At 52.2% G+C, this 22556-nt stretch overlaps 10 protein-coding genes across 10 annotated transcripts; 3 read left to right on the top strand and 7 right to left on the bottom strand.

Annotated features, from left to right (window-relative positions):
- Window positions 1-142: 142 nt before the first annotated feature.
- Window positions 143-1045, bottom strand: PHACADRAFT_164835 (uncharacterized protein; the record flags this gene model as incomplete). The annotated part of the gene is made up of 4 exons (XM_007399239.1): window positions 143-235; window positions 286-394; window positions 447-514; window positions 566-1045. The coding sequence occupies 4 exons, from the start codon at window positions 1043-1045 to the stop codon at window positions 143-145; spliced, it is 750 nt and encodes a 249-aa protein (XP_007399301.1).
- A 313-nt stretch (window positions 1046-1358) lies between these two features.
- Window positions 1359-3291, top strand: PHACADRAFT_261650 (uncharacterized protein). The gene is made up of 7 exons (XM_007399238.1): window positions 1359-1473; window positions 1529-1647; window positions 1703-1832; window positions 1891-1941; window positions 1996-2204; window positions 2259-2333; window positions 2390-3291. Exons 2-7 carry the CDS (start codon window positions 1538-1540, stop codon window positions 3147-3149), a joined length of 1335 nt encoding a protein of 444 aa, XP_007399300.1. The 5' UTR covers window positions 1359-1473; window positions 1529-1537; the 3' UTR covers window positions 3150-3291.
- A 124-nt stretch (window positions 3292-3415) lies between these two features.
- On the bottom strand, window positions 3416-4878 carry PHACADRAFT_261648 (uncharacterized protein; the record flags this gene model as incomplete). Its single annotated transcript, XM_007399237.1, has 5 exons — window positions 3416-4169; window positions 4226-4404; window positions 4454-4625; window positions 4692-4791; window positions 4857-4878. Coding segments are annotated over 5 exons (1108 nt in total), but the record flags the coding sequence as incomplete, so codon positions are not given.
- Window positions 4879-7388: 2510 nt separating this feature from the next.
- Window positions 7389-8871, top strand: PHACADRAFT_261647 (uncharacterized protein). Its single transcript, XM_007399236.1, has 8 exons — window positions 7389-7429; window positions 7480-7543; window positions 7606-7695; window positions 7751-7802; window positions 7856-8007; window positions 8060-8138; window positions 8194-8522; window positions 8576-8871. Exons 2-8 carry the CDS (start codon window positions 7490-7492, stop codon window positions 8798-8800), a joined length of 981 nt encoding a protein of 326 aa, XP_007399298.1. The 5' UTR covers window positions 7389-7429; window positions 7480-7489; the 3' UTR covers window positions 8801-8871.
- A 324-nt stretch (window positions 8872-9195) lies between these two features.
- On the bottom strand, window positions 9196-12396 carry PHACADRAFT_261638 (uncharacterized protein). Its single transcript, XM_007399235.1, has 18 exons — window positions 12153-12396; window positions 11901-12102; window positions 11759-11847; window positions 11653-11704; window positions 11576-11593; window positions 11354-11523; window positions 11224-11296; window positions 11170-11175; window positions 10812-11122; window positions 10667-10750; window positions 10449-10594; window positions 10301-10397; window positions 10128-10247; window positions 9934-10080; window positions 9651-9876; window positions 9523-9594; window positions 9455-9474; window positions 9196-9402 (listed from the first exon to the last, which is right to left on the bottom strand). Exons 1-9 carry the CDS (start codon window positions 12331-12333, stop codon window positions 10918-10920), a joined length of 996 nt encoding a protein of 331 aa, XP_007399297.1. The 5' UTR covers window positions 12334-12396; the 3' UTR covers window positions 9196-9402; window positions 9455-9474; window positions 9523-9594; window positions 9651-9876; window positions 9934-10080; window positions 10128-10247; window positions 10301-10397; window positions 10449-10594; window positions 10667-10750; window positions 10812-10917.
- A 545-nt stretch (window positions 12397-12941) lies between these two features.
- PHACADRAFT_198993 (uncharacterized protein) lies at window positions 12942-14089 on the bottom strand (the record flags this gene model as incomplete). The annotated part of the gene is made up of 6 exons (XM_007399234.1): window positions 12942-12994; window positions 13050-13445; window positions 13498-13539; window positions 13590-13674; window positions 13731-13783; window positions 13843-14089. The coding sequence occupies 6 exons, from the start codon at window positions 14087-14089 to the stop codon at window positions 12942-12944; spliced, it is 876 nt and encodes a 291-aa protein (XP_007399296.1).
- Window positions 14090-14409: 320 nt separating this feature from the next.
- On the bottom strand, window positions 14410-15245 carry PHACADRAFT_261631 (uncharacterized protein). Its single transcript, XM_007399233.1, has 2 exons — window positions 14832-15245; window positions 14410-14774 (listed from the first exon to the last, which is right to left on the bottom strand). Exons 1-2 carry the CDS (start codon window positions 15193-15195, stop codon window positions 14566-14568), a joined length of 573 nt encoding a protein of 190 aa, XP_007399295.1. The 5' UTR covers window positions 15196-15245; the 3' UTR covers window positions 14410-14565.
- Window positions 15246-15449: 204 nt separating this feature from the next.
- Window positions 15450-16997, bottom strand: PHACADRAFT_127078 (uncharacterized protein). Its single transcript, XM_007399232.1, has 7 exons — window positions 16886-16997; window positions 16615-16831; window positions 16483-16556; window positions 16157-16436; window positions 16009-16056; window positions 15772-15955; window positions 15450-15718 (listed from the first exon to the last, which is right to left on the bottom strand). Exons 1-7 carry the CDS (start codon window positions 16929-16931, stop codon window positions 15608-15610), a joined length of 960 nt encoding a protein of 319 aa, XP_007399294.1. The 5' UTR covers window positions 16932-16997; the 3' UTR covers window positions 15450-15607.
- Window positions 16998-17106: 109 nt separating this feature from the next.
- PHACADRAFT_149901 (uncharacterized protein) lies at window positions 17107-18539 on the top strand. The gene is made up of 2 exons (XM_007399231.1): window positions 17107-17579; window positions 17631-18539. Exons 1-2 carry the CDS (start codon window positions 17136-17138, stop codon window positions 18330-18332), a joined length of 1146 nt encoding a protein of 381 aa, XP_007399293.1. The 5' UTR covers window positions 17107-17135; the 3' UTR covers window positions 18333-18539.
- A 2785-nt stretch (window positions 18540-21324) lies between these two features.
- On the bottom strand, window positions 21325-21879 carry PHACADRAFT_101471 (uncharacterized protein; the record flags this gene model as incomplete). Its single annotated transcript, XM_007399230.1, has 1 exon — window positions 21325-21879. A coding segment is annotated over one exon (555 nt), but the record flags the coding sequence as incomplete, so codon positions are not given.
- Between the last annotated feature and the right edge of the window lie 677 nt (window positions 21880-22556).

Genomic DNA, 22556 nt, shown 5'->3' with positions numbered 1-22556 from the left:
CGTGATCTTTCTCTGCCGTCCAACATGTGTCCCGCAAAGGCCTCTGTATGAATACGTAGTATAGTATTTTTTATTCTGCCGTTCTCGTGTACAAAATATACAAGCTTAACTCTCCGAGCTTGCCATCGTGACGCTATAGTAACTACCAGACGTAAGGGATAAGTCGCGAGGTCACTCGCTTTTTGTACTCCGAGTATTGTGTGCCAGTTAGGAGGTCAGTTTCTTTCACATGTTCCTACGGCACATTGTGAGCGTAGTTTGTTAATCTTTTATGCAGCGACTCACCTCGTGAGGTAACTGGAAAGTAAGGTATACGGCAGTAGTTGCTGCTGCTGCTAGTGGAATGGTGTTCCACCACATGAGGGCATATGTTACCTGGCCCAAGAGCGTTGCCCTGCGTGCTCCGTGAGTGTGACAGAAGTGTGGAGAGGTTGTGCAGGACTTACGCGGCCATGGGATGGCGGACAAAGCTGTATGGACCCTCCTGTGGGATGGAAGGCTTCTCAGGCGTAGACTGCATTGCAGGATGAGAGCGAGAACAAGAGTAAGGTATATGAGGACGTACAGCCGCGTGTATTTGCTGCCTAGTGCGCTTAAGAATGTATAGGAGACCATAGTTCGCTACACAGGCGAGTGTTCTCAATGTAGCGAACGGGCCGACTTCAAGGTCAAGGTCGGGTAATGCCCAGTTGCTGAACCACTCAGGCTGCTCCATACTGCCCCATGCCGTGCTGACGAGGTACACAGTAGGCGTAACGATGATGGCTGCGTGAACGACCGGAGACAAGAACTTGACGAGGAAAGGAGTAGGCGGCTTCACGCCAATGTTTGCTCCAGGAGCTTGAGGAATGCCCGTGTCCAAGTTCGTCTGGGGGAGTCCGTGCTTGGCGTGCAGCCTGTGCCGATGGCCCTTTGCGTGGTTGCGGAAGCCGCGGTATACGCCGGCGAAGGTGGTAAGCCAGACGACGGACTCTACACCCTGGGCGTGAGAGACAGGGCTCCTGCACAGTATTTCGTAGACATTGAGGCCGGCAATGTAGACCATGGTCAGTGCTGTTGTTGCTGCCGCCGTTGCTGTTGCGGACGGGTTGTAAAGACGAGGGGGCAGCTAGCCGGCTGACGACGGGAGCAACCTGGAGCAACTGGGGTTAGGGTCTTACGTGGTGGAGTTCGCGTACGACGGGCACGGCCGGCACGGGGCGAGCCAAACGCCGCTGACACCGGCGGTACGATGACGCATCAACAACGCCGAGGCGGGCTGTTCGATCCAGTCCCGTCAATGTTACAGCTAAGCGCTATTGTAATGCCTACAAGTCTCCGCCGCCAGCCGCCGGTCTCGCTCTCTCCTGCTCCCAACACTGCTCAGTATCGGCGAATATCCTGTAAAGTTTGCTCGCCTATTTGACCCTTGGCTCGCGCCCATCCTTGCAATTTCTCCCGCAAAGCGCACTTATCTCGGTACACGTAAGCTAGGTAAGTATCCGCGACGCGCACTGCCCCACCCTTTCCGTTGACGACCGGGAACCAGTGCCTTACCATGCCCCCCAAGGACCAGGGAGCACTCGTGAAGCAATTCCGAGAGGAGTTGACAAAGGAAGACCTTCTGCACGAAGGAGACTCCATAGGTACCGATGACCACACCTTACTGTAAGTGGCGCGCGTCTTTCGATAGCCGGTACGCGACCGGCTGACTGCCCATTAGACGATTCTTGCGCGCGCGGCAGTACAACCTAAAGAATGCCAAGACAATGTGGAAGAACTGCTACGAGTGGAGGAAAAGCGTAGAAGGCGTTGGTATAGACGAGCTTTACAGACGAACAGACCCATTTGACGTACGCTCTTTGCCCATATATATTGGTTTGAAGACTTGCTTAAATCTCGCTTTCGTAGTATCCTGAGCGCAACCACGTCTTCCAGTTTTGGCCACTGTTCTTTCACAAAGTAAGCATCGTGTCACATATATTTTGCTTGACTCTGACCTACTTTTCTTTATAGACGGACAAGAGAGGACGTCCACTCAACATTCATCATTTTGGTCGCATAAATACTACCGAGCTGTACAAGGGTATATCGCCTGAACGCTTTTGGCAAGCATTCCTGGCCAATGCCGACTCGCTCACACGAGAGGTTCTTCCTGCCGCCACGGTCGCGGCTGGCAAGCCTATAGATGGGACATTCGTGATTGTCGATTTGAAGGGCTTCAGGTAAGTGCACAACTACCATATTGACAACCTGTTTGCCAAATGTACGCTCTGTAGTACAGGTCAATTCTGGCAAATGAAGAACCTTGCAAGAGACGCCTTCCAAATCTCGCAAGACTACTTCCCTGAGGCGTGAGTCGTGTCCACTTGGATGTATGCGCATTTTTTCTGATACACTTGCCAAAAAGTATGTCCCAGCTCGCAATTGTGAACGCACCCTCGTCCTTCACAGTCATCTGGGCCGTCATGCGCCCCTGGCTCGCAAAGGAGACTGTAGAAAAAGTCTCTGTCCTTGGCTCTAATTACCAAAAAGCTCTCCTCGAGCTCGTCGACGCTGAGAACTTGCCGGAGACCCTCGGCGGTACGTGTACCTGCGAGGATTGCACAAACGTCGAGCCCGATCACGGCGCAGGTGGTGTCGCCGAGATGGGTCGTTGTGCATTCAGCAGCGCTGGCCCGTGGATGATCGGACGCGACGAGCGGAAGGCAGCTTGGCTGAAGGGTGAGCGGCGGGACATGGGATTACAGCCCGGCGAGATCGAGAAATTCACGAAAGGGGCAAACGCAACGGTCGCGGCCACAGATGCTGGGAAGCCTGCACAGCCTGCGCAAGACAAGAAGGCGGAGAGCGAAGCCACGACGCCCAAGGCCGAAGAGCGACCGTCTGCAGCTATCGCGGAGGACTCGCGGGAGGGCGAGGAGTGCTTCGAGGATGCCAAGTCCAATCTCGGTGAAGCGTCTGCGGAGGAGAGCTCAGAGGATGCCTCCCCCGGACCGTCGACACCTGGGGTGGAGTCCGCACGGCAGCAACTTGACCAGGCTCAGATCAAATCCAACGACGATGAGCCGCCGCGCCGGCTCTCGCATGAGGAGGCTGCGCGCATGATGGAACAGAAGCACGCGGATACGCGCCAGATGCAGACCGGTGACTTGCTTGCTGAGGTATGATGATGATGTGTTGCGGTGGTTCTCCTGCTCTTTCTTGTGCGGTTACTCAACTCCTAAATTAGTGTAATGTTTCCATGTAAGTTCAGTATCGTTGTAATTATATGTGTGTGTAGCAAGTGTGTAGTCTCCAGGTTGCAAAATTCCAGGGAGTTCAAGTATCGCAGTTCATTAATAGAGCTCATGGGCACCTAATGGGCCAACCGGATAAGCCGGTCTAGAGCACCAGCAGCTAACGGCATGAGTATCTTGCTAGTTCGGTCGTATTTGTATCCCACGGAAAAGGGTAATCCGAAAGTGGTACATTCTTGGCGTAAGAGATACTCGGAGAAAACAGAAGTGGAAATGTGGGAAAGCCCATTAAGTACGCAGTTCAGGAGCTCCCTGCTTAGAAAATCGTAATGAAGTCTTGTATCCTGTCCCTGGCATCCTGGGCAATGCACTCCGCAATCCATGTTAAGCTGCGAATCTCCTGCTCCTTGAGCTTGATGTACGCGTAAAATACGGCGTATTGGAACTGTTGTAGAAACGCTTGCTTGTTGAGGTGCACCTCGTACAGGAAAAAGCGGTCCTCAAGCTCTGTGCCGACGCCGCCGCCATCGAGATCGCCAAGAAGGTGCGCGGTGCTCCCGTTCGCGGTGCTAGGTGCACCACCCGAAGCTGACGAGTCGAAGAATGCGCGGTATTCTGCGATCGGCTCACACGCCACGCGCACTTGCTCGATGTCATCTGCACGTGCAAGCTGATTGTTGCCCTCAGGGAAGAGCCGTCCGATGGACGGGAAGAGGCGTGCACGTTGCTCCTTCGAGAGCTCGGTACCGAAGGAGTTAATGGTGATGTTGATTGCGCGGCGGTCGGACTCAAATGCAAGGATACGAGACATGATCTCCGCGGTCGAGCCTCCGATCTTCTGGCAAAAGGTATGGAAGTCTTCGAGGTAGGACTTATAAAGCGTATTCCGGATTATTTCGATGTTCAAATCGTCGAGTTCGGAGGCCGTAATGCTGTCGCGAAAGAAACGTGCTGCGTAAAGGTAGGAGATGAGGCCTAGAGTGATGTACGTCTATTGGGATACGTACCGAGAGGCGTCTCGACGAGAACGGTGTGATAAAGCTCCTCGACGTTTGAGGCAACACACAACGCGGGCATAGAGTCGAACACGCCCAGCGGGTGGCATCGTTCGATGAGCTCGTGCGTATCGCGTTCGTGGAGCGTTCCAGTGATGAGTAAGATGACGTTGTCGATCATGTAGCCATAACTGCGCGCACCGTTACGCTCTGGACAGGGAATACAGGATTCGCACGTACGTGATGTAGTCTAGAAAGGTAGCAAGAGGCTCGACTGCGTTGCTTCGGAGATAATTGAACTGGTCTACGAGGACCTGAGTCGCCTTGTCCGCAATTGTAGAAGTCGAGATTGGCAGAGACTCATTGGCGAGGAAGTTTCCGTAGTCAGTGGCCGACAGCTGCGTTCTGAAATCTACGTGGCAAACCAAAGATCACTATGATACTCCGTTGTATGCGTGAGTGCCTATCTGCAACGCACCTTCGATCGTCTCGCACTGGGTCAGGTTGTTGTACTGGTTCTGGGCGAGCAGGCCGGCCTTATAGCCCCTCACGATTCCCTCGAGGAATCCAGTGTCCGCCTAAGCCGCGCCATGCGCTGCGTAAGTTAAGTCTCAGGAACCTGATGTGGAAGCCAGGGGCATACGTTGTAGAAGAGAGCCTCCATCGTCGTCCTGCGCAATGTTGCACTTCAGCCGCGGATGCGTCACTCCGAGCTCGGCCGCTTTGGGAAAAGTTCCCACAGTCAATGTAAGAGTTCTCACGATCAGCTTTCTACGTGGATGCAAAATTGCTATTACAGCCGTGTATTTGGCCTCGTGCTGCACATGTCCCTCGCATTAAAGCAACTGCATCTCATGCCAACATCTTTTTCATCTAGAGTGGATGCATCAAGTAATCTTCCTCCCGGCAGAAATCCTCTCGATTCCTTCATTGCCCTCAACCAGCAGTCCGTTCGAGATCGCATTTATGTATAGCCCTCTCGTTAACTGATCCGTCTGAAGTTAGCAGAGATATACCAGCAAACAGATAGAGATGCATGTTTGGCATTAGCCTCAACAATTCGGGCACTTCCTCTTGCTTCAAGAGCCTTTGGCACTGATACCGCAGACGGCTATGGTTTCCGAAGATTCTGCCATTAATTTTTACTATTCAATAGAGCCGAATGCTTAATGTACTCCCTGTAAGTTTCAGCCTCCAATTTTGGGACATATGCTAGAGTCGCTAGCATCTGATATTGTGAGTTCAAGTTTGCTAGATTATGCTCACTTCTCGGACCATATCCCTACTAATTTAGCAGACCTTTTTGGACTTGTATTCTTCTTGCAACTGCTGTTAGCGTCGTTATGACTCAACTACTCGGGCTGGGTTACCGGCCGGTCCAGGGGGGGGGGGCTGATACTTAGGTTTGGAACGTTTCTGCAATATGAAAATTACATAACATCGGGTGATAAGTCAAATCATAGCGTAGCACAATCAACAATCGTGGGACCCACCGGACACGACTCGTTGGTCGGATGACCATGAAAATCAAGATCTAACATCCAAGACTCCGAAATTATCTGGTTTCATGATATCTAGATCATGTACGCACCCGGCTCATTACAACTAATGCTATAACTAGCATAAGTATATCAATGATAGCTCTCGCCTGTCGAAAGTGCTTGAGCATTCTAGATAAGTTCGCCGCGCGCATCGGGCGCATCAAACGCCACAAAGCACTTGCTATCTTTGGTTAATGCCCGAACCATTAGACTTATGCTCCTAGCAGAGTTCATGGCGGCCTCCTGCTCTCGTAGACAACAGTTTACTGTGCTACGAGCCACTTACCACTGTTGATTGACTGCTGCAGTGGATGTGGATTCGGAATCAAAAATCTTTCAAAAGCTGCTCGAAGTACTGGTACTTGCAGTTAGTCAACCGGTGATAGACGCTTTCTGCAGGGCGGGATGATATCGGGTATCAATGTGTCAGGCACGGCGGATAAGACCGCGCAAACGACCTTCACTGCATAGAGGCGAGCAACAAGTACAAGCTCAGCATTTGGAACTGACACTGCACACGCAGGACTATAAAGCTGTGGTAAATTTGCATTATTGTAAGCTCTTACACACCAGGAGAGGTAGTGGAGGTACGAGACTGGACAAACACGCAACGAGCTGTGCGGATTTGTTTTGGACAGTAATATTTAAGGTCATACTGGAAAGGAGAAGACTGAGTCTGCACCGTAAACTTGCGAAGAGGGACGCAAATGCCAGAAAGCGCGCGGGGAGCCTAGCTGCAGAATACATGATGTCTAGATTAAATATAAATATAAAAACAAAATTGCGTTTCCAGCCTGCATATATATATATATATATATATACATTCTTGCCTTACAGTTAGTGCCAGGAGCACTCAAAGCACGACATTGCAGACATCTCTCGACACTGGCATAGTAGCAGTTACGGGACCACACAACACTGACAAGGATGAGCGAAGGCCAGCGTTCCGCTAACGTTAGTCACACTCGCGGCGGGATGCGTCTACTGAGGTGTGCCGAAAGTCCGCTGGCCGTCTATCAATTTTTGATTGGTTGGAACGAGGCGAAGGGCGGTTAATAGCGCCGAGTGGCGCTGGGCAACTGATACGCGGTGGAGTCTGAGCCTGCCACCCTAAGAGTTGACGGGGCGGTGCAGTAGGCTACCGCTCCGAGCACAGCAACGACGTCCGTCGGGGCAAGTCATTTACAACTTATCTCGCCTCTTCAGGCCTGCTAACACTGGACGATGGGCTGGACCCTGGAGCTCATGTCTAATTTGTGTCGCCACTCAATATCGCGCTGTCAAGATAATGCCGTCGGCACGTCAGGGTTACTAAGGCCGTCGTTCATTCATCTTTTTCTTGCATCATTCGGCCAACTTTGAGAGCGGCTGTTACGCAAATCGCTCGTAACAAAACCTCACATTCCGCCGTCCTCATCCAATCTCGGTTGCGCGTCCAAACTAATATTTGCTCTTTTGGCCTGTCATTGTTCTTATGAGCCGCTCGACGAGCCAACCCCTCGGATCATGCTGGTGTTGCCCCCCCAACACGGGTACTTAGAGCGACGGGGTCACAGGGGTACATTTTTGTCTCTCTCACTCTTCACCGTCGAGAACCCCTGCGCCTGGCGGGCCCACTCCTTTTCTATAGTCTTATTATCTCGGGCCTCGTCCTTCGTGGCATTCTCACTCTCAGGTAAGCGAAGGAAGACTGGACGATCGCACCTACTTATCCCTCGAACGTAGTCTCGCCACCATGGCTGCCCAAATGCCCCTCGATCAGGTTTTTATTGTCTCCATTTGGATGGAGGTCAGTCGTCTGGATCTTCGATTGTGTGGTGAACGAAGTTTCTCAATGTGTATATGGCGCAGGCAGTCCTATACGGGTTTTTACTCGCGCTCACACTAGCGTCGGTGTATATTAACTTGGCCTTGCACCGGCACCAGAGTACTCACAGTCGTGTACGTTTCATACATGTATGCAGTCCTTCGTACGCAACTGACGGCAGTCGGGTAGATCATGTTTGGTGTTGGCGTCGTCATGTGGGCAATCGCCACGGTCCATCTTTGTAGGTCCCAGCTTTATCGGTCATGTCATCTCTCGATCTGACCGACTTGCAAGCTCTCAACTGCTATCGTTTGATACAAGGCTATGTCATCCATCGTGATTACCCCGGAGGGCCTTCAGCTTGGTTCAGTGTCCTCTCGTCATGGGATCATGTCACCAAGGATACCTTGTACGCTACGCAGGAGATTCTTGGAGATGCAATTGCTGTACGTGCGGAATCTCGAGCCTTTACCTTACATGCAATCGACTCTATTTTAGATATATCGGGCATGGATTCTCTGGAACCAGGATTGTAGGATCTTATTCCCCCTCGTAGTGTTACTCATAGGTGGCACGAGTAAGCTACTATTGCTTCATCATCTTTACACGAGCTATTGCTAACTTTCATCCAGTATCTGGCTATACCGTCTGCGGCACGTTTACTGAGGAACATGGAACGTCAAACATATTCGACCACAAGCTCAAATCTTGGATATCTGCGTTCTATGCAATATCCTTCGTACAATCTGTGCTAACGACAGGTCTCATGGCCTATCGCATCTGGAGCACTGAACGGTTTTCGGCAAAATATCGTTTAGACAACAGAAGTCTCTTGCCCTATTTGCGCATCCTCATTGAGTCCGCTGCCCTTCAGCTGATAGCGGAGCTCATCGTACTCGCTTTGTATGCTTCCGGGCGCAATGCGCAATACATTCTCCTTGAGGCCCTCACACCCGTCGTGGTAGGTGGAACACATCCCGATCGTGCGCTCTTTCTCAGGCTCATCTGCTGCAGGGAATCACTTTCAACGCAATCACCATCCGTATTGCGCTTCGCTCGTCTGAAACATTCATGAACATGAAAGGGGAGCCGCGTCAGCACACGTCGGGCTACACCACGCGCCCAATGCGGCAGACCATTGGTGGATCTGCTATGCCTGCGCAGGCCATCACGATCAATATCGACCAGGACATCGAGACAGATGCTCGCAGTGATGCCGAGGAACTCGACCGAAAATAAGCTGAAGCTGCTTCGGACAGTACCTCCGTGCATTCTCGTCAGAACTTCGATGACAGCATACCTATACCACGGACACGCTCATTTAGGAATCACGCTCGCTATGTTACAGACCTCCTGACCTACGACATATTGCTGTAATAATAAGTTGTGTTATTGAGGTTGCAGTGCGACCCACTGCCTGAGCAATGTTTATCGGTTGCTGTGTCACGCAGCCGCAGCCATTTTCCCACGCTCTCAAGCTCTGTCGCACATGATTGTCCACTTCTATTTCGACCTTCCCCGACTCCCGAGGCCGGGGACCCGGTGTCGGCGTGGGTTTCGAGCGCAATATATGAGCGGACGGTCTCGAATGCCTTTCGATAGAACCGCTCTCTCACAATTGCGACCTCACTGCCTCTGCGATCCCGGTCTCCAGGCCATCCGTAGGTGACTGCTCATACTCGACTTGTCCCCTAGAGACTTAGAAAATGGCGTACTCTGTTACCACGAAGAGGACAACAAAGCACCGTGTCGCGCATCCAAAGGACTCCGAGAGCCCACTGACAGGTGTACTTGAGCAGCTCAACCCGGAGGAACCGACCAAAGGACGGAGACTTGCTCTGGTGCGTGGCGTTTAACCGCGGGGATCACTGTACGCTTACGTCCACGCAATAGTTGCTGCATGGGACTATAGGGTCTGTGCTCCTCGCAGAGTCAGCCACTATCTGCTGACGAACATAAAGACACAAAGATTATCTCTTCCTCAAACGCCTCGCCCTTCGGCTTCCCATAGACTCGTTCCGCTTCGATTTCCGGTACGTTTGAGGGCCCACGTGCACGCGTACTTCTCAGCTCATGACCCTTCGCATAGAGGCAATTTTGAGTCGCCAGGCCCATGGCGTATGGGTGCCTTCGACAACGACGTAGAAGACCTTAAAGCAGTCGTAGCATACTTGACCTCGGAGCTCGGATACGTAATCGATTTGCTCATCGGTCATTCAAGAGGAGTTGTCGCAGCGCTCCGCTGGATGTGCACAGCCAAGGAGGCTGCTGGCGTCAGAGGTTTCGTGAATGTGTCTGGACGGTACAGAATGCCAGTGCGTATGTAGCCGTGGTTAGCATAGAAATATAGATATCTAACACAGCACCCACAGCTAATTCATCGTTGGTCTCGTGCTGATTTTGCGAAAACAATGCTAATAGACATTCACAGAGACCATCATGGACAAACAGCATGAACTCGACACCAAGGGTTGGTTCATTCGCGATGCTACCGTAGCTCGGCAGCCTTTCTCCCAGAAGTAAGTTGCCTCCACACTGGGCGAACTATCCTTGGAATATTTTGTAGGGTCACCAAAGCCGATATGGAAGAGTTCGCGAATTTCGATACCTCTTTGGTCTGGGACCATTTCCCCCAGCAGACAGACGTGTTAACCATGCACGGTCTCCGAGACCAGACTGTACCCCCGTAGGTGTCAATGAGTCTACACTTTACGTTATGACTCATAGCATATTGACCAGATATGATGCATACATTTATGCTCGCGCTCTGGGTGCAAGAAGTCCTGGTACGCACAACCTTTGCCTGGTAGAGGAGGCCGATCATAACTTTACTGGAGTACGTCATGCTCGACGTGTTAGCCGGCATAGTCTAAACTTTGATTTCTAGCTCCAGGATGATGTCGTAGCCACTGTACTCGAGTGGCTAGGGATGCTGGATACTGGGATATTGAAGACGGGTGTCTGGCATACAAGCGTTAGCCACGAGCCTAAGCCTGGACAGAGCAAGCTGTGACAACCACACAACCTCTCAACGTGGGTTGGCTAGCAGAGATGCTACGTTCCCTTCAGTATTACTATCGAACTCAACCACAATCGTTTAAATAGCCAGACAAATCATCGTGTGCCTCAATCCCTCAACGTCGTCGCAATCTCTCTGTATCAGATCTGGATCCTATGAAACAAATGAGTCGGTATCACAGCGTACTAATCTTGCAATATGTTCTAATACACGGTCTATATTACAACAGGTCGAAGATCCATCCCATAGTGTGCGCGAATACTTCCGTCCCCCTCTAGATAAGTATAATCGGAACAGTAAGAGCACATACTAGTATATATCCTGCCCGAAATGTCCGTCACGTGTATCTGCTCTTCACTCCGTTCGTATCGAAGTTATTCGCGACCTTACTGAGAAGGAATTGTCCATACACGACCGGCTCATATTTCCTTTCCTCGATTGCCCGCTTGCCAGGCTTCTTGGGCTCTCCGTCTTGTAAACGTAATGCCGCAGGCAGCGCCTTGATGAACGCGTCGAAATTAGGCTCAAAGAAGAATGGAATCCTGATAAAGTCAGATAAGAGGAATAATATGTAGCACAGGATACGTACGAAACGCTAGATGGAAGTCAGTGCGCGATCCAGTTGAGAGGTAACGCTGCTTACCGGTAGTTAGAACTGCGATGTACGACACGGTGAAGCGTGCTCTTGTAGAGTCCGTTCGTCCAGATTTCCCACACTAAAGTACTCCATGATCAACAATAGAATATGACTCATGTCTTGTATACAGACGTACTTTCTCCAATGTTGCACACCACGCAGCCCGGGATGGGATCGGCCTTAATCCAGACACCAAACTGTTCGACGTTCTCGCTTGGCGGGATATCGGGTGCAGTCTGTACTAGGTGACCTGGACGCTCCAAGAAGACTTCGAGGGCGCCAGGAGTAGGGTCCGCGTAGAGGAACCTGAGAGCTGAATGAATCACATTCCCACACATTATAAGAGCGAAGAGCGCACGTTAAGCATCCATAGTCTCTGTCAGGGAAGTGATAATGAGCTAATTCAGCCAACGTTACAGGCGACGATGCCCTTACTTGTGTGCGCCACATGAGAAACCTTGATAATCATTGGGCAAGGGCGGATACCCTGTCGACGAGCTGAGTGGAGGTGTTCTGTGCGGATAGAGTGAAAGCAAGATACCTATCATGCGCATGACCCAGAAACTGTTTGATACTTGGGACTTCAAATCCTCCCACTCCTCGGGAGTCATGCCCAGACCAGTAGCCATCCTAAGATTCAAACAGTGTCAACAGATCTCGACAGGTAGAAAGTAGCGACGCACGCTTCCATGACAGCTAGACCCAGCTTTTTCATCTTCTCAACCCAGGCTTCGTACTTCTCTCGGAAGCCCGGGATACTGGGCCATTGATTCGTTCCCCACAGCGGCTTGGTCCTGTCAGGAAATTCGACTGGACGATAGAAGTCGACGCCTTCGTGATTATCGGCTAGCCCATTGGTGACGTTCTCCTTCAGACGGGCATATCCTAGTGCCAAGCGTCAAGCCAGGTTCACTTCGCGGATGGGTAGAGTGCACCTCGAGCGCCGTCCTCATTCCTCAGAGCTATCTTGTACTTTTCTTCCTCTGGTAGGGCAAAGAACTCTCGAGCTAACCGTGTTAGCTCTTCAGGCTCTTTGGGGTCAACATATTTTGATATGTCCAAGTAGAAGAACCCATATTCCAGACATGCGGAGTGAAGGGCCGCAGCGGTCGACATGCGCTTGCCGTGATTGCCTGGGAAGAGATACGGCGAGATATCAATGATGGGTAGCGAACTGAGCTTAGGGTATTCGTCCACAGTAGAACCCGATAGCTTGGAAGGAGACGACATATTGTGAGCGCGTCGGACAAGACGGCGAGGGCCAACGATGATAGGCTCATTGAACGATATGAAGAGGACGGCGCGATACGGCGCTTAGATGAGATAAGATATGCCAGAGGGCGTCGCACGGTATGCATTAGCAAACTCATCCGTAGAATAACACCCACACACGCTGAGCCGACAACAAACATAGTCCTCTTTACACGCCATATAAAGCTCTGCCGTTCATCGGTTCGGCTGCCTCTGCTGCGAGTAAATCGTCCGACCCGGATTCCCCGTCAGCCCGTTCCTTCCGAACGGTATCCCGGGTCCCATAATCTGTCCATGCGGCATATGTGCAGAGTGCGCTGATGATGTAGACGACCATCGGTCTTCTTGGCTGCCGCCATTATGCACAGGCAAGTACTCCGGCGGGAGGTACGTTCCTCCCGGATACGAGGAGCTGAATGTATCAGTGCCTTGCAGTGATTTGCCACTGACAGCGGCGCTGTTTGTCATGGCACTTACGCTATCTTGACCGTTGACGGGCCTGGCATGCGGAGTCCGCCCACTTGCGCTGGCGAGAACATCGTCAGCGAGTCGTGATCTCGAGGAACGTTCGCGGGGCCCACGGGCCTTTGAGTTTCCGTTCTGCGACTTCGTGGCTGACGAAGAGTCCTCATGCGTCTCGATATCACTACTGAGGGTGTCTTGTCGTCGGCGTGATTTTATTCCGCGGTTACTTTGACGTCTGCCAACATCGTCAGCAGTCGGAGTCGGACGATGGGAAGGAGCTGTGTGTGCATTTGCGTTCGTCTCACTGGTGCCGTTTACTGAACGCCCCTTGCGTTGTTTTGTGGTGGTAGGATTTGAAACGTTAGGTAAAATAGACGGTAATGGCGTAGGTAGCGGGGTGAAGCCGGGAAGCGGCGATGGCGCAGTAGACACTGCAGGCTCCAAGAGCTCCTTCTCTTTTGCGGCACGCCGTTCCAAGGCATCAGCCAGGGGAACCGGCTGTGGGATGGTGTCTGCATGGGGGATAAATGAAACGCAGCAGGGTACAGAGGCCACGATACATACCCTGTAGGAACTCGAGCTCTCGATACTGGAGCGTGGCGTAGGCTGAGGGTAGATGTGAGCAAGTGTCAACGAGACTACAGATAACAACGAACCTAAATCACGATAGTTGATAATTGAACGTCTGTCATGGGCAGCCTGACGGTGTCCAGCCTCAGCCAACCGTCTGACGATCGCTTCCTGCACGGGGTCACAAGTGTTTAGAGCTGTACTTGCAGTTTGGGTGCTTGACATACTGTGGCAGCGGCAAGCATGAACATGGCTTCTTTTGACATATGGCTACCCACCCCTATGGGATACTGGGTCAACGGATAACGCAGAAGGAGAATGCTGAACGCCGCGACACACCTTCTGAGTCCAGTATTGTCTCCAGACGATCCATAGGTATGAGTGTTTGGCCTGGGACGCGTTCTCGTTGCACAGGTCGCCGCTGGCGCGCTCTGCTGTTTCCAGCGGGCACCTCGTCCTCCGTGGTGTCCGAGTCCAGCTGGTCAATCTCCTCCTCGGCTTCTGTCTCGAAATCGTCCTCTACATCCAGATCCACCTCCATTTCGTCGTCGATATGCGCCACGCGTGGTGCGCTGTGGATTGACATGCTGGTTGGACTCATGGCCATAGTGCGCGGTTCACGGACGGCCGAGGTATGTGCCAGCGCGGGCGCGGTAGTGGGCGGATGTGGGCGTCGTGGGAGACAACGAGGCGCAAGAGGTTACCCAGGCACGGGCAGAGGCTGGAGAGCTGGACCGGGCGGCGGTAGACGTGAGGGCTCGAAAAGGCGATGTCTCGCGGTCCCCATGTTCCTTTTCCTTCTTCCCGAGCGCAAGTTCATGATGAGGCGCGTCTGCCAGTGGTCTGAGCGTGGGAGCGTCTCCCCTTTTCACAGCGACCACCACGTTCAGTACACAAACAAATAATGTGAGTTCGGCTCAAATAACAATATCTATTGTGGTATGTGCAGAAATTTTAAAGGCATCCTTCGCCCAGATGCAGTACAAATAATATATTACACGATGATCTCAATGCGCGCTAACGAACTGCAGCTCCCGGGCCCTGTTGCGATAATCCCGTCCTTCATTGAACTTCGATCTGGACGCTTCCAGGGTCCTCTGCCTTGGGTACGGTGACAGTAAGCACACCGTCATTCAGCTTCGCACCAACATGGTTGGGATCCACCCTACGAGGCAGCCAGACTGTGCGAGTGAAGGTCCGCGAACCGACGAACTCCCTCTCTGACGAGATCTCTCTGGGCTCGGGTGGCGTTGTTGTCACAGCCTTCGTGCCTGCATAGCGTTCCGTCAGCGTTTTGCTCGACTCTTTGTCCTCTGGCGTGGACATACCTTCGGCACCCTGGGTGGTCTCTCCTCCGGACGGGCCCGCCTTTGAGGAGGCCGACTGCCCTTCTGGAGCCACTCCCCTGCGATCGACAACCTTGCCTTCGATGGTAATGCTCCGGCCACCGTCACCAATGCGAACTTGTACGTTCTCCTTCTTTACGCCAGGGAGCTCGGCCTCCACAATATAGTGGTTCCCCTCTTCTGTCACATCCATCGCTGGCCGGAGCAAAGCCGGGCTGGTGAAGACAGGGTCTTCGAAGAGTCGTGTACGTGGAAAGCTCGTGTATGTGGGTGAGCGACCAAAGGGTTCCTCCAGCATGCGGAAGAGGGGACGCATTTCCCGAAAGAATTGGCGAGTAAGCGACATATTTACGAAGGTGCAGTTGAAGTAAGAGCTATTGAGTGGTTGTGACGCTTTGATCTGTGCGGGGCAGCACGCTTATTGCACTCTTTTATATGTTTGGACCTTTAGGAGCCTCTGGCCTGGAACAGGCGAGAAGTTACTCGCCCAGTGAGGCAGATGACTGCATGTTCCTTCCTGACATTGTCGACAAGCGCCTTGAAAGCGCTCGAAGTTTCGACGAACAATCTAGAGCTTCGCGTGCAGAGTCTTCGGTTGTCCCAATGTACTGCGTCATTGTAAAATAATATATGGCATCTAGTCCGATAGTCACAGGGGGAGATTGCTAACAAGGACACTGTCCTGGAGGCTGATAAACTCGATGCTGTTACAGCTAGTCGTACAACGGAGCATCTATCGAAGTCCTGCGAGTAGCCGCTTACACACCAGGCCACTCTACTACCCACTGTGCCGCGACCAAGTGCTCTTGGTCGTCATCATCCTCGAATTTAAGTTTGTACATAGGAACATCTTTCGCAGCAGGATTATTCTGGCACGACCATTTTCAGCGAGCTACATGAATGGCGAAGAATAGCGACGCACCCGAGCCATATCTTTCGGGTTTTCTATAACTTCTGCCCGATAGAAACAGCTTGTGTCGGGATAGAGAGCCATAACTGTCTGGCCGGCCTGAAATTCAGGATATGCATTGAGATGTGCTGCACTATCTGGTGGTGCGGTCATATCCGGTAGCGGGATAATGCCACGTAACGTTGTATTGTAGCACCTGCACAAACGACAAGCGTGAAGTTGCAAAAGTGGCATATGGAAAGCACATACTGTCCTGGTGAGCCATCTTCCTGAGGTTCTGGATCTTGTACCTCGTATCTACAAAAAGAGCGATCAGCAAAAACGACGATAACCAACCTGTTTGGCTTGCCGATTCTTGTCTTGATTTATAGATTTCGTTACGACAGCCAAAATCCACTCTTCGTCCTTTCCACCACCGGTGGAGTCGGCAGCTTTGCTCGTATTCGAGGGCGGATGGAAAGCGACTTTCCTGCCAGGTCGCAGCGGTAGTTGCTTGCTAAGCGCTTCTCTTCGTGCCTTGGGCTCTCGGGAGAATGGTATGTGTGTCGGTGGCCCCACCGAGTTCCGAGGCGGTACCGTAATAGAGACACCCCTCGTGAGTGTGGGGTTGACAGTAGCAGCGACGGGCGTCGCTGTCCCTGACGGAGACTGGCCACGGGGCCGTTTATTCCGCTTCTCTGAAAGGAGTGAGTATTACCACCGTTCATACCGCTGCAGTCGCACCTGGTGGCACGGTCTCGGAAGCTCTCCGGAGAGCTATGAGGATATCGAGGCGTTCGAGCGTCTCTTCGATAGCTCTACGAAAATATTAATCGATGCCGCAGATCAAAATAAAGGGGAAGATGTCATACTGACTTTATGTCTTCTTGACCGATGCTCTGGAGCTCTTTGAGAGCAGCGGCAAGCATCTTGTAGTTACTCTTGACATAGCCGTAACCTTCAGCTGGCAGCGTATCATCGGTAGGCCACGTAGCTATGCCGCGATTTACGCGGCCGATGGTCTCGGCAGTCCGCTCATGGAGCTCTGCGAGCTTGGGCAGCGACTGGACTGTCTGCGTCCAGCAGTCGAGTTCTATAAGGCCGATGAGCAGCTCACTGGGGACAGGAGCGGAGGATGCTACGGCACCTTCGGAAGTTATAGGGCGCAAGGGCAGGCCTCTTCTGTTGGCCATGGCCTGTGCTTACCTCGTGCAAGATCTGAGCGGCGGATTTCTTGGTTCTGCGAAAGCCAGGACCGGATGGTCAGGTACGTTACAATGCAACGCTTTAGATGGACCGGCCAGAGTGCACGTGATCGCCACGTGGATGAGGCGCCACCCCGCCCACAGCGCATTCTTGCCCAGTCCGCCACTCTTCCTGCAGAGATAACCTCAGCCATGGGTGGGAACGCGTTTAGGACACTGCTCCCTGATGCCATATTTCCCCGCATGGATCCCGGCCTGTACGCTGAACTGAAGGAGCTTCTGACCTCCCGTCTCCAGACCGTGTATGCACTGGTCGCAGTCCCTCACGAAGCTCCAGACAAGAAGGATTTCGGAGACCTTGATTTCGTCGTCTGCCAGCCCTTTGACGGCCTGGTCCGGGAGGAAAAGCTGCGAACTGCCCTCGGCGCTCAGCACATCATCACCCACGGCAGCACGAGCAACTTGGCAATTCCTATGCAAGACAAGAATAGCTATTGCCAAGCGGACATTCAAGTCTGTGATGACAGCGATGACTGGCAACGCACTGCCTTTTTCCTGTCGTACGGCGACCTGGGCATGATTCTGGGCCTTCTGGCCCGCCCTGCCGGCTTGTCGTTAGGCAGACATGGCCTGAAGGTGTGCGTCGTAGTCTCATCAGATTTCTTTTACGCTGACCAGGGCTACCAGCTTGCGGACCCTTTGCCGACGTCGCCGCCGGTGTCCCTTCACCTCTCCTCGTCGATGTCGCACATATTGGACTTCTTCACGCTACCCATGGACCGCTGGCAGCAAGGCTTTTCGTCTGAAATGAACATATTTGTTTGGCTATCTTCGTCGCGTTTATTCAACACTGCAACGTTGCTCCGTTGTGAAGCCGTCAACACGTCCAGAGTGAAGGCTAGGGATGCTCGTCCCATGTACCAGAGATTCTTAGAATTCGTACGACGCCGAGAAACGTCACGCGAGCTGCCTTCCTCCACCTCACTCGCCTCAGAGGCAATCGATTTCTTCGGACAGAGAAATCTTTTCGATGTCCTTCTGCACATTGCTATCGTCAAGAAGCATATTCGTGACGTCTTTACGGGCACCCTCATACAGGACTGGACTGGTATCAGAGGCATGCCCGTTCGCTTTATCAAGGACGAGACAAAAGAGAGGCTTGGCGGCGAAGACAAGCTGAGCATCGTTGTGGGCATTCCCCTAGACTCTCTGCAGTCAGATGATATTCCTCCCGAGCATTTGACGCTGAGAGCCTGGGAATATGCCATGGCGAGAATGTCGGCGGACGGAGTGAAAACAATGGTGATGGAGGTTAAGGAGGAGCTGGATGCGGCAGGGAGACTACAGTACGATTGGAAAGCGGCGAAACAAAAGAAAGTAGAGCGGTAAATGCTTCAAGGGGAACGTTCCTCTGGTACTGGGATGTAATTTGTAGACTGCGCTGACAACATATACCTTGGGATTTGGAGAAACTGATATAAGGTGAACATATTCTTGTCTTTATGGGTGACCCGGCTCAGTGCTCTCGCTAGGCTGTGACTCTTAACAAATGGCAACCGGTCCTTGACTAGACAAACTTGGACCGTAAGCTGGCATGCGGTCTCACGTGTGGAGTCTCGGACGTTCCTTCCTTCCATTTAAGCGACAAGTTAGGCCCCTTCTGTGCTGTTCAGTACGTGGCCACGTCGCCAACTCGATGCAAGCCTTGATTCCGGTGTTGGCACTCAAGCGCTCCACCCAGTCAGTTATAGCCTTACACTACTGTTTAGAGCTGCCCAGATCTCGTTGAGGCCGCGACAGTGAATTTCAGCTCGGCGCTGCAGGTATCTTTTACATCTGCGGATATGCCGGTCTACCATCTAATAAACCTATCCCCCAGGATCTTAATCCTTAAACGGCTTAGCAGACTCAAACCTTAGCAGCATTCCGAGCCTTAGGAACTCTCTCACAGAATATCTTCATATTGTGATGGAAACGGGATTCCAGTACTTGCTGGCGGTCCGCCGACTTGATACCTACGGTATGATCTAAGTAAGCCTACCATGTCCTCCAGTCCGCCTCGGTCCTCAGCCTCACGATGCATATCAATGGAGAGATCCTCACACTCCACACACTAGGGCCGAATGACCCTACGAAATTATCGTGGCAAAGGTCTTCGCTTGCGGAGTGTGCGGACCGTGAGCCCCAATGAAAGCCGTGTCCCTGGTTATGCTCTAAGACAGTACCGTAGCGACGGCAGCCCCATACCGTCCGTATGATGCCACTGAAGTATCAGCCATCTCAGACACGAGGTTAGTGGGGATACCGTGGCGGTCCACCCGAGCGCGAAAGAGCTCAAGGTCGGCGAGCGTGTCGGCAGAGTATGGCAACGCGGCTATCGCGGCGAGTGTCAGCACTGCAAAAACGGACAACTGCTTGGTTGCAACAAGCTCGTGTACTTCAACACTGGTACGTCCCGGGTCTCTCGGTGTGCGGCGGTGCCGCTGACCCCGATATCACAATCAGGTGCCTTTTTTGACCGAGGCATCGCGCAGTTCTAAGAGTACCAGCGTCGAGCATCTGTCGCGTTCCCAAGGACGCAGATACTGCCGAGGCTACGCCTCTGGTGTGCGCGGGCATGACTGTATTTGGTAAGTATATCGTGTCGTCCCCAATGACAGCGCCCTGGGATCTTTCTACCTGGAGAGGGACTAGAAAGCCTGGACATCAAGTCAGAATCAATAGTGGCGATTCAAGATCTCGGGTAAGACAACATAGGCATTATTTCCACTCTACCACGATCGCCAAATCAACCCCAAGCGACAGGGAAGACTTTGCCCTGAAGCTTGGCGCCGACATACACGTCGACGAATCCTTTGCAAAACGTTGTGGAAGAGCTGCAGAAGCTTGGCGGCGTGGAAACTATTGTCAAGTTATTGGCGGCGGGCTCGCCTTTGAGGGCAAGCTGCTCGTGCTCTCGCTGCGCCTTGACGAACCACCTTCTAGCCAGGTACGCAAGTCATCGAGTCCGGATATCCCAACCTAACTAGAACGTGGAAGAAGGCCTACAGCATTTTCTTCGGCTGTTGCAGTTCGACTTAATGGGTCGTGTCACCATGAACACTGTTGTCAAACGACTCGAATCAAGAACTCGGCAAGGCATGACGTTAAGCTCTTATATCAGTTGAGAAGCCCCTTCTGTTCAAAACGGCGAAAGTACTGTTCAGAACTATCATCCTGCCCTGGGAATGGAGGATTGTGTGCAGAAATCATTCCATTGGCTCGAGAGAGAGAGCATCTCCCGTATCTTTAACCAGATGCCCTGAAAGTAAGTAACTACTTCCCTACTATTTGTTAACCCCTTACATAGTTCCCAACCTTGCCCTTTATATACCCAGCGCTGCATGCCCCTGATTAACCACAAATTTCCTGTTACTTCCGCTTACTCCACCCACACTAGTGCTTCAGTTTCAGCCTGTGTAACATGTAAGCACTACTACCTGAGGCACTGTGCTAGCTGCTTGTGCCCAAGCCGCCGCAGGCAGTGAGAACTATAAGGTTGCCCACGGAGTCGATAATTAAACACAAATGTAAACATATTTTTTCCAGAGCCTCACGAAATTGCTACCTGTGTCAGCAAACACCAACCAAAAGATGCCAGCCTCGAGAATAGCCGCCACGAAAACAGCTACCGGGGGAACACTAATCACGTAGCGGAGCGAAGCCGTCTCCTGTAACGTCTAAATATATTTAACGAGATTTATACTGGCCCTGTAATTTGTCCTCATGTCGGGACATGTGCTTCTATCCATGAAATGATGTCTTCCAAGCTCCGTTCTGCAACGCCGTCGGCGTCATTGAAAAGGTCGTGACAAGCACCCTTTGTGGTATAGCGGTCAAACTGGTGTACGATATCGCGGAGTATCTCATGTACATCATATGGAATAAACTTCTTGTCTCTCGCCAAGATGTTATCGAAGAAATCTCTCGACTTCTTCGAGCAGTTTACCTGTATTTCTTTCTGGTTAAGGGCGCTGCGAAAGGTCTTCGGTGCACATACCTCGTGTGCTGTTCAGTGAAGCACTAAGAGCTGGGATGCCATCTCATGAGTATCGAATAAATCGAAGCATAGGCACGACGACGAACAGGAAGATTCTCTGGCCAGTATTTCCACTGACAGTCATCTCAAAGTCATTCTGACTAAGCACAGGGTCAGAAGTTGCAGCTTGTACGGGGAAAAACAACGGCGTACACCGTAAAGCATGTCATACAGACCCCTCAGCGTACCCTCCGGTCGTCGGAGAGGATCATTCTTCACTGCTATCACTTTCTCAGGTATCCTCGAGAAGCGCTAATAATCACGGAATCAGTCCACGGTTGACGCGCTGAGCAAGGAACGCCGTCACCTCTTCAGCTTCAGGCCTTCAGGCATCGGTGCAGCAAGTTTCATGTTCGGCACAAGGGCGCACAAGGGCTTCGCCAGAAATTTTATCCAGTTTGCCTTCGGGTTGGGATAAGTCAGGTAGATATGAGGCGAACAGCATATAACGCCAGATAGTTTTGCTACTGTCTCAACCTTCGGCGGTGCCCGCCGGCGTGTTGCGAAACTGAATACCAGACTTCCGCTCTGATACGAGGGTGTTGTAAGCATAATGTCCAGACGTGAAGAAAAACCAATGTGTCGACGCGTCGCCGAATAGCCTGTAAGGAACAAAGGCACGCCAGGATGCCGCTGAGCCAGATACTCCAACCAGTGCTCGACATCCGACAACTCAAGTTCATGGTTTGTCTTGCCATACGATGCGCCTGGGCTACGATGTTCCCGGTCTAGCGCCGTTCTCCCAAATCCCCGCTTGTCGTACGCGAAGACCGCAATACCGCGCTGTGCGAGAGCAAGGAGATGTGCACGGCGTCCTGCGGCAGGCGCGACGACGTATATATATATACCACTGCAACGTGCTGCATAAGTATTCAGGGCTAAGAGGTCACGGCGACTACGGCAGTGATCTCAAGCATGTCTCAGACTGGAAGAGACTGGAGCATTTAAGTACTCCCGTTTGGCTGGACCGACATCACGCTTCCGGTACCCACCACATCCCACTCGGCTGTCTGTCTCGAGGGGTGTTTGGGATCTATTCGAGTCGGTTTGCTCTGTAGAACTGTGGGACATGGTCATTGCAAAGGGTGGGCGGGTGCAATTGGGCAACTGTTGTTTCAAATCCCGAACATCGATCAGGACTGGACGTTACATTGAACGCCCGATTTTCAAGCTGGATGATGCTGTCTGCCTAGCAGGAAGTAGGACAAGGATGCTCATGTCAATGCATGCATGTAACAAAGTAAACGCTGGGTCCCGGGGGGCGCGGGGCGGAATGCAATGCGACGCAGATCGCTGGCACAGCCATTATCCTGTATCTCAAACGGAGAACGTTTGTAAACGGCAGCATTCATGCGACGACATGGCGCGCCACGGTATTCTCCTTCATTGAAAGGACAAGGACATGGCAATGCGAGGAAGAGGGCTCAACTACGGTACATGGAAGTAATCATGGTGGACGTTGGGTAGCTGGAAGTTGGCGTACTCGTAGCGGGAAACTCGAGAACAAGAAGGCACTGTTTTGGGGGAAAACTGTC

This window comes from Phanerochaete carnosa (assembly GCF_000300595.1).
Source record: "Phanerochaete carnosa HHB-10118-sp unplaced genomic scaffold PHACAscaffold_9, whole genome shotgun sequence".
NCBI lineage: Eukaryota > Fungi > Basidiomycota > Agaricomycetes > Polyporales > Phanerochaetaceae > Phanerochaete > Phanerochaete carnosa.
Note: the sequence above shows the minus strand (reverse complement) of the source record. Positions and strands in the feature narration are given on the sequence as shown.

Bases quoted from the DNA above. Each gene is read 5' to 3' on its own strand.
- PHACADRAFT_261631 (XM_007399233.1), bottom strand. From the start codon at position 15,195: ATGTCGCTTACTCGCCAATTCTTTCGGGAAATGCGTCCCCTCTTCCGC. The intron at 14,775-14,831 runs GTATGTCCACGC...AACGCTATGCAG, and splicing joins GACCACCCAGGGTGCCGAAG to GCACGAAGGCTGTGACAACA.
- PHACADRAFT_261647 (XM_007399236.1), top strand. From the start codon at position 7,490: ATGGCTGCCCAAATGCCCCTCGATCAGGTTTTTATTGTCTCCATTTGG. The intron at 7,696-7,750 runs GTACGTTTCATA...GCAGTCGGGTAG, and splicing joins ACCAGAGTACTCACAGTCGT to ATCATGTTTGGTGTTGGCGT. The intron at 8,139-8,193 runs GTAAGCTACTAT...ACTTTCATCCAG, and splicing joins GTTACTCATAGGTGGCACGA to TATCTGGCTATACCGTCTGC.
- PHACADRAFT_261638 (XM_007399235.1), bottom strand. From the start codon at position 12,333: ATGTCGACCGCTGCGGCCCTTCACTCCGCATGTCTGGAATATGGGTTC. The intron at 11,848-11,900 runs GTGCGTCGCTAC...TTTGAATCTTAG, and splicing joins GGTCTAGCTGTCATGGAAGC to GATGGCTACTGGTCTGGGCA. The intron at 11,297-11,353 runs GTACGTCTGTAT...GGAGTACTTTAG, and splicing joins GGTGTGCAACATTGGAGAAA to TGTGGGAAATCTGGACGAAC.
- PHACADRAFT_261650 (XM_007399238.1), top strand. From the start codon at position 1,538: ATGCCCCCCAAGGACCAGGGAGCACTCGTGAAGCAATTCCGAGAGGAG. The intron at 1,648-1,702 runs GTAAGTGGCGCG...ACTGCCCATTAG, and splicing joins ACCGATGACCACACCTTACT to ACGATTCTTGCGCGCGCGGC. The intron at 1,833-1,890 runs GTACGCTCTTTG...TCGCTTTCGTAG, and splicing joins GACGAACAGACCCATTTGAC to TATCCTGAGCGCAACCACGT.
- PHACADRAFT_149901 (XM_007399231.1), top strand. From the start codon at position 17,136: ATGGGTGGGAACGCGTTTAGGACACTGCTCCCTGATGCCATATTTCCC. The intron at 17,580-17,630 runs GTGTGCGTCGTA...CAGGGCTACCAG, and splicing joins TAGGCAGACATGGCCTGAAG to CTTGCGGACCCTTTGCCGAC.
- PHACADRAFT_127078 (XM_007399232.1), bottom strand. From the start codon at position 16,931: ATGGCCAACAGAAGAGGCCTGCCCTTGCGCCCTATAACTTCCGAAG. The intron at 16,437-16,482 runs GTGCGACTGCAG...CACTCCTTTCAG, and splicing joins TTCCGAGACCGTGCCACCAG to AGAAGCGGAATAAACGGCCC. The intron at 16,057-16,156 runs GTGGATTTTGGC...CTCTTTTTGTAG, and splicing joins GGTGGTGGAAAGGACGAAGA to ATACGAGGTACAAGATCCAG.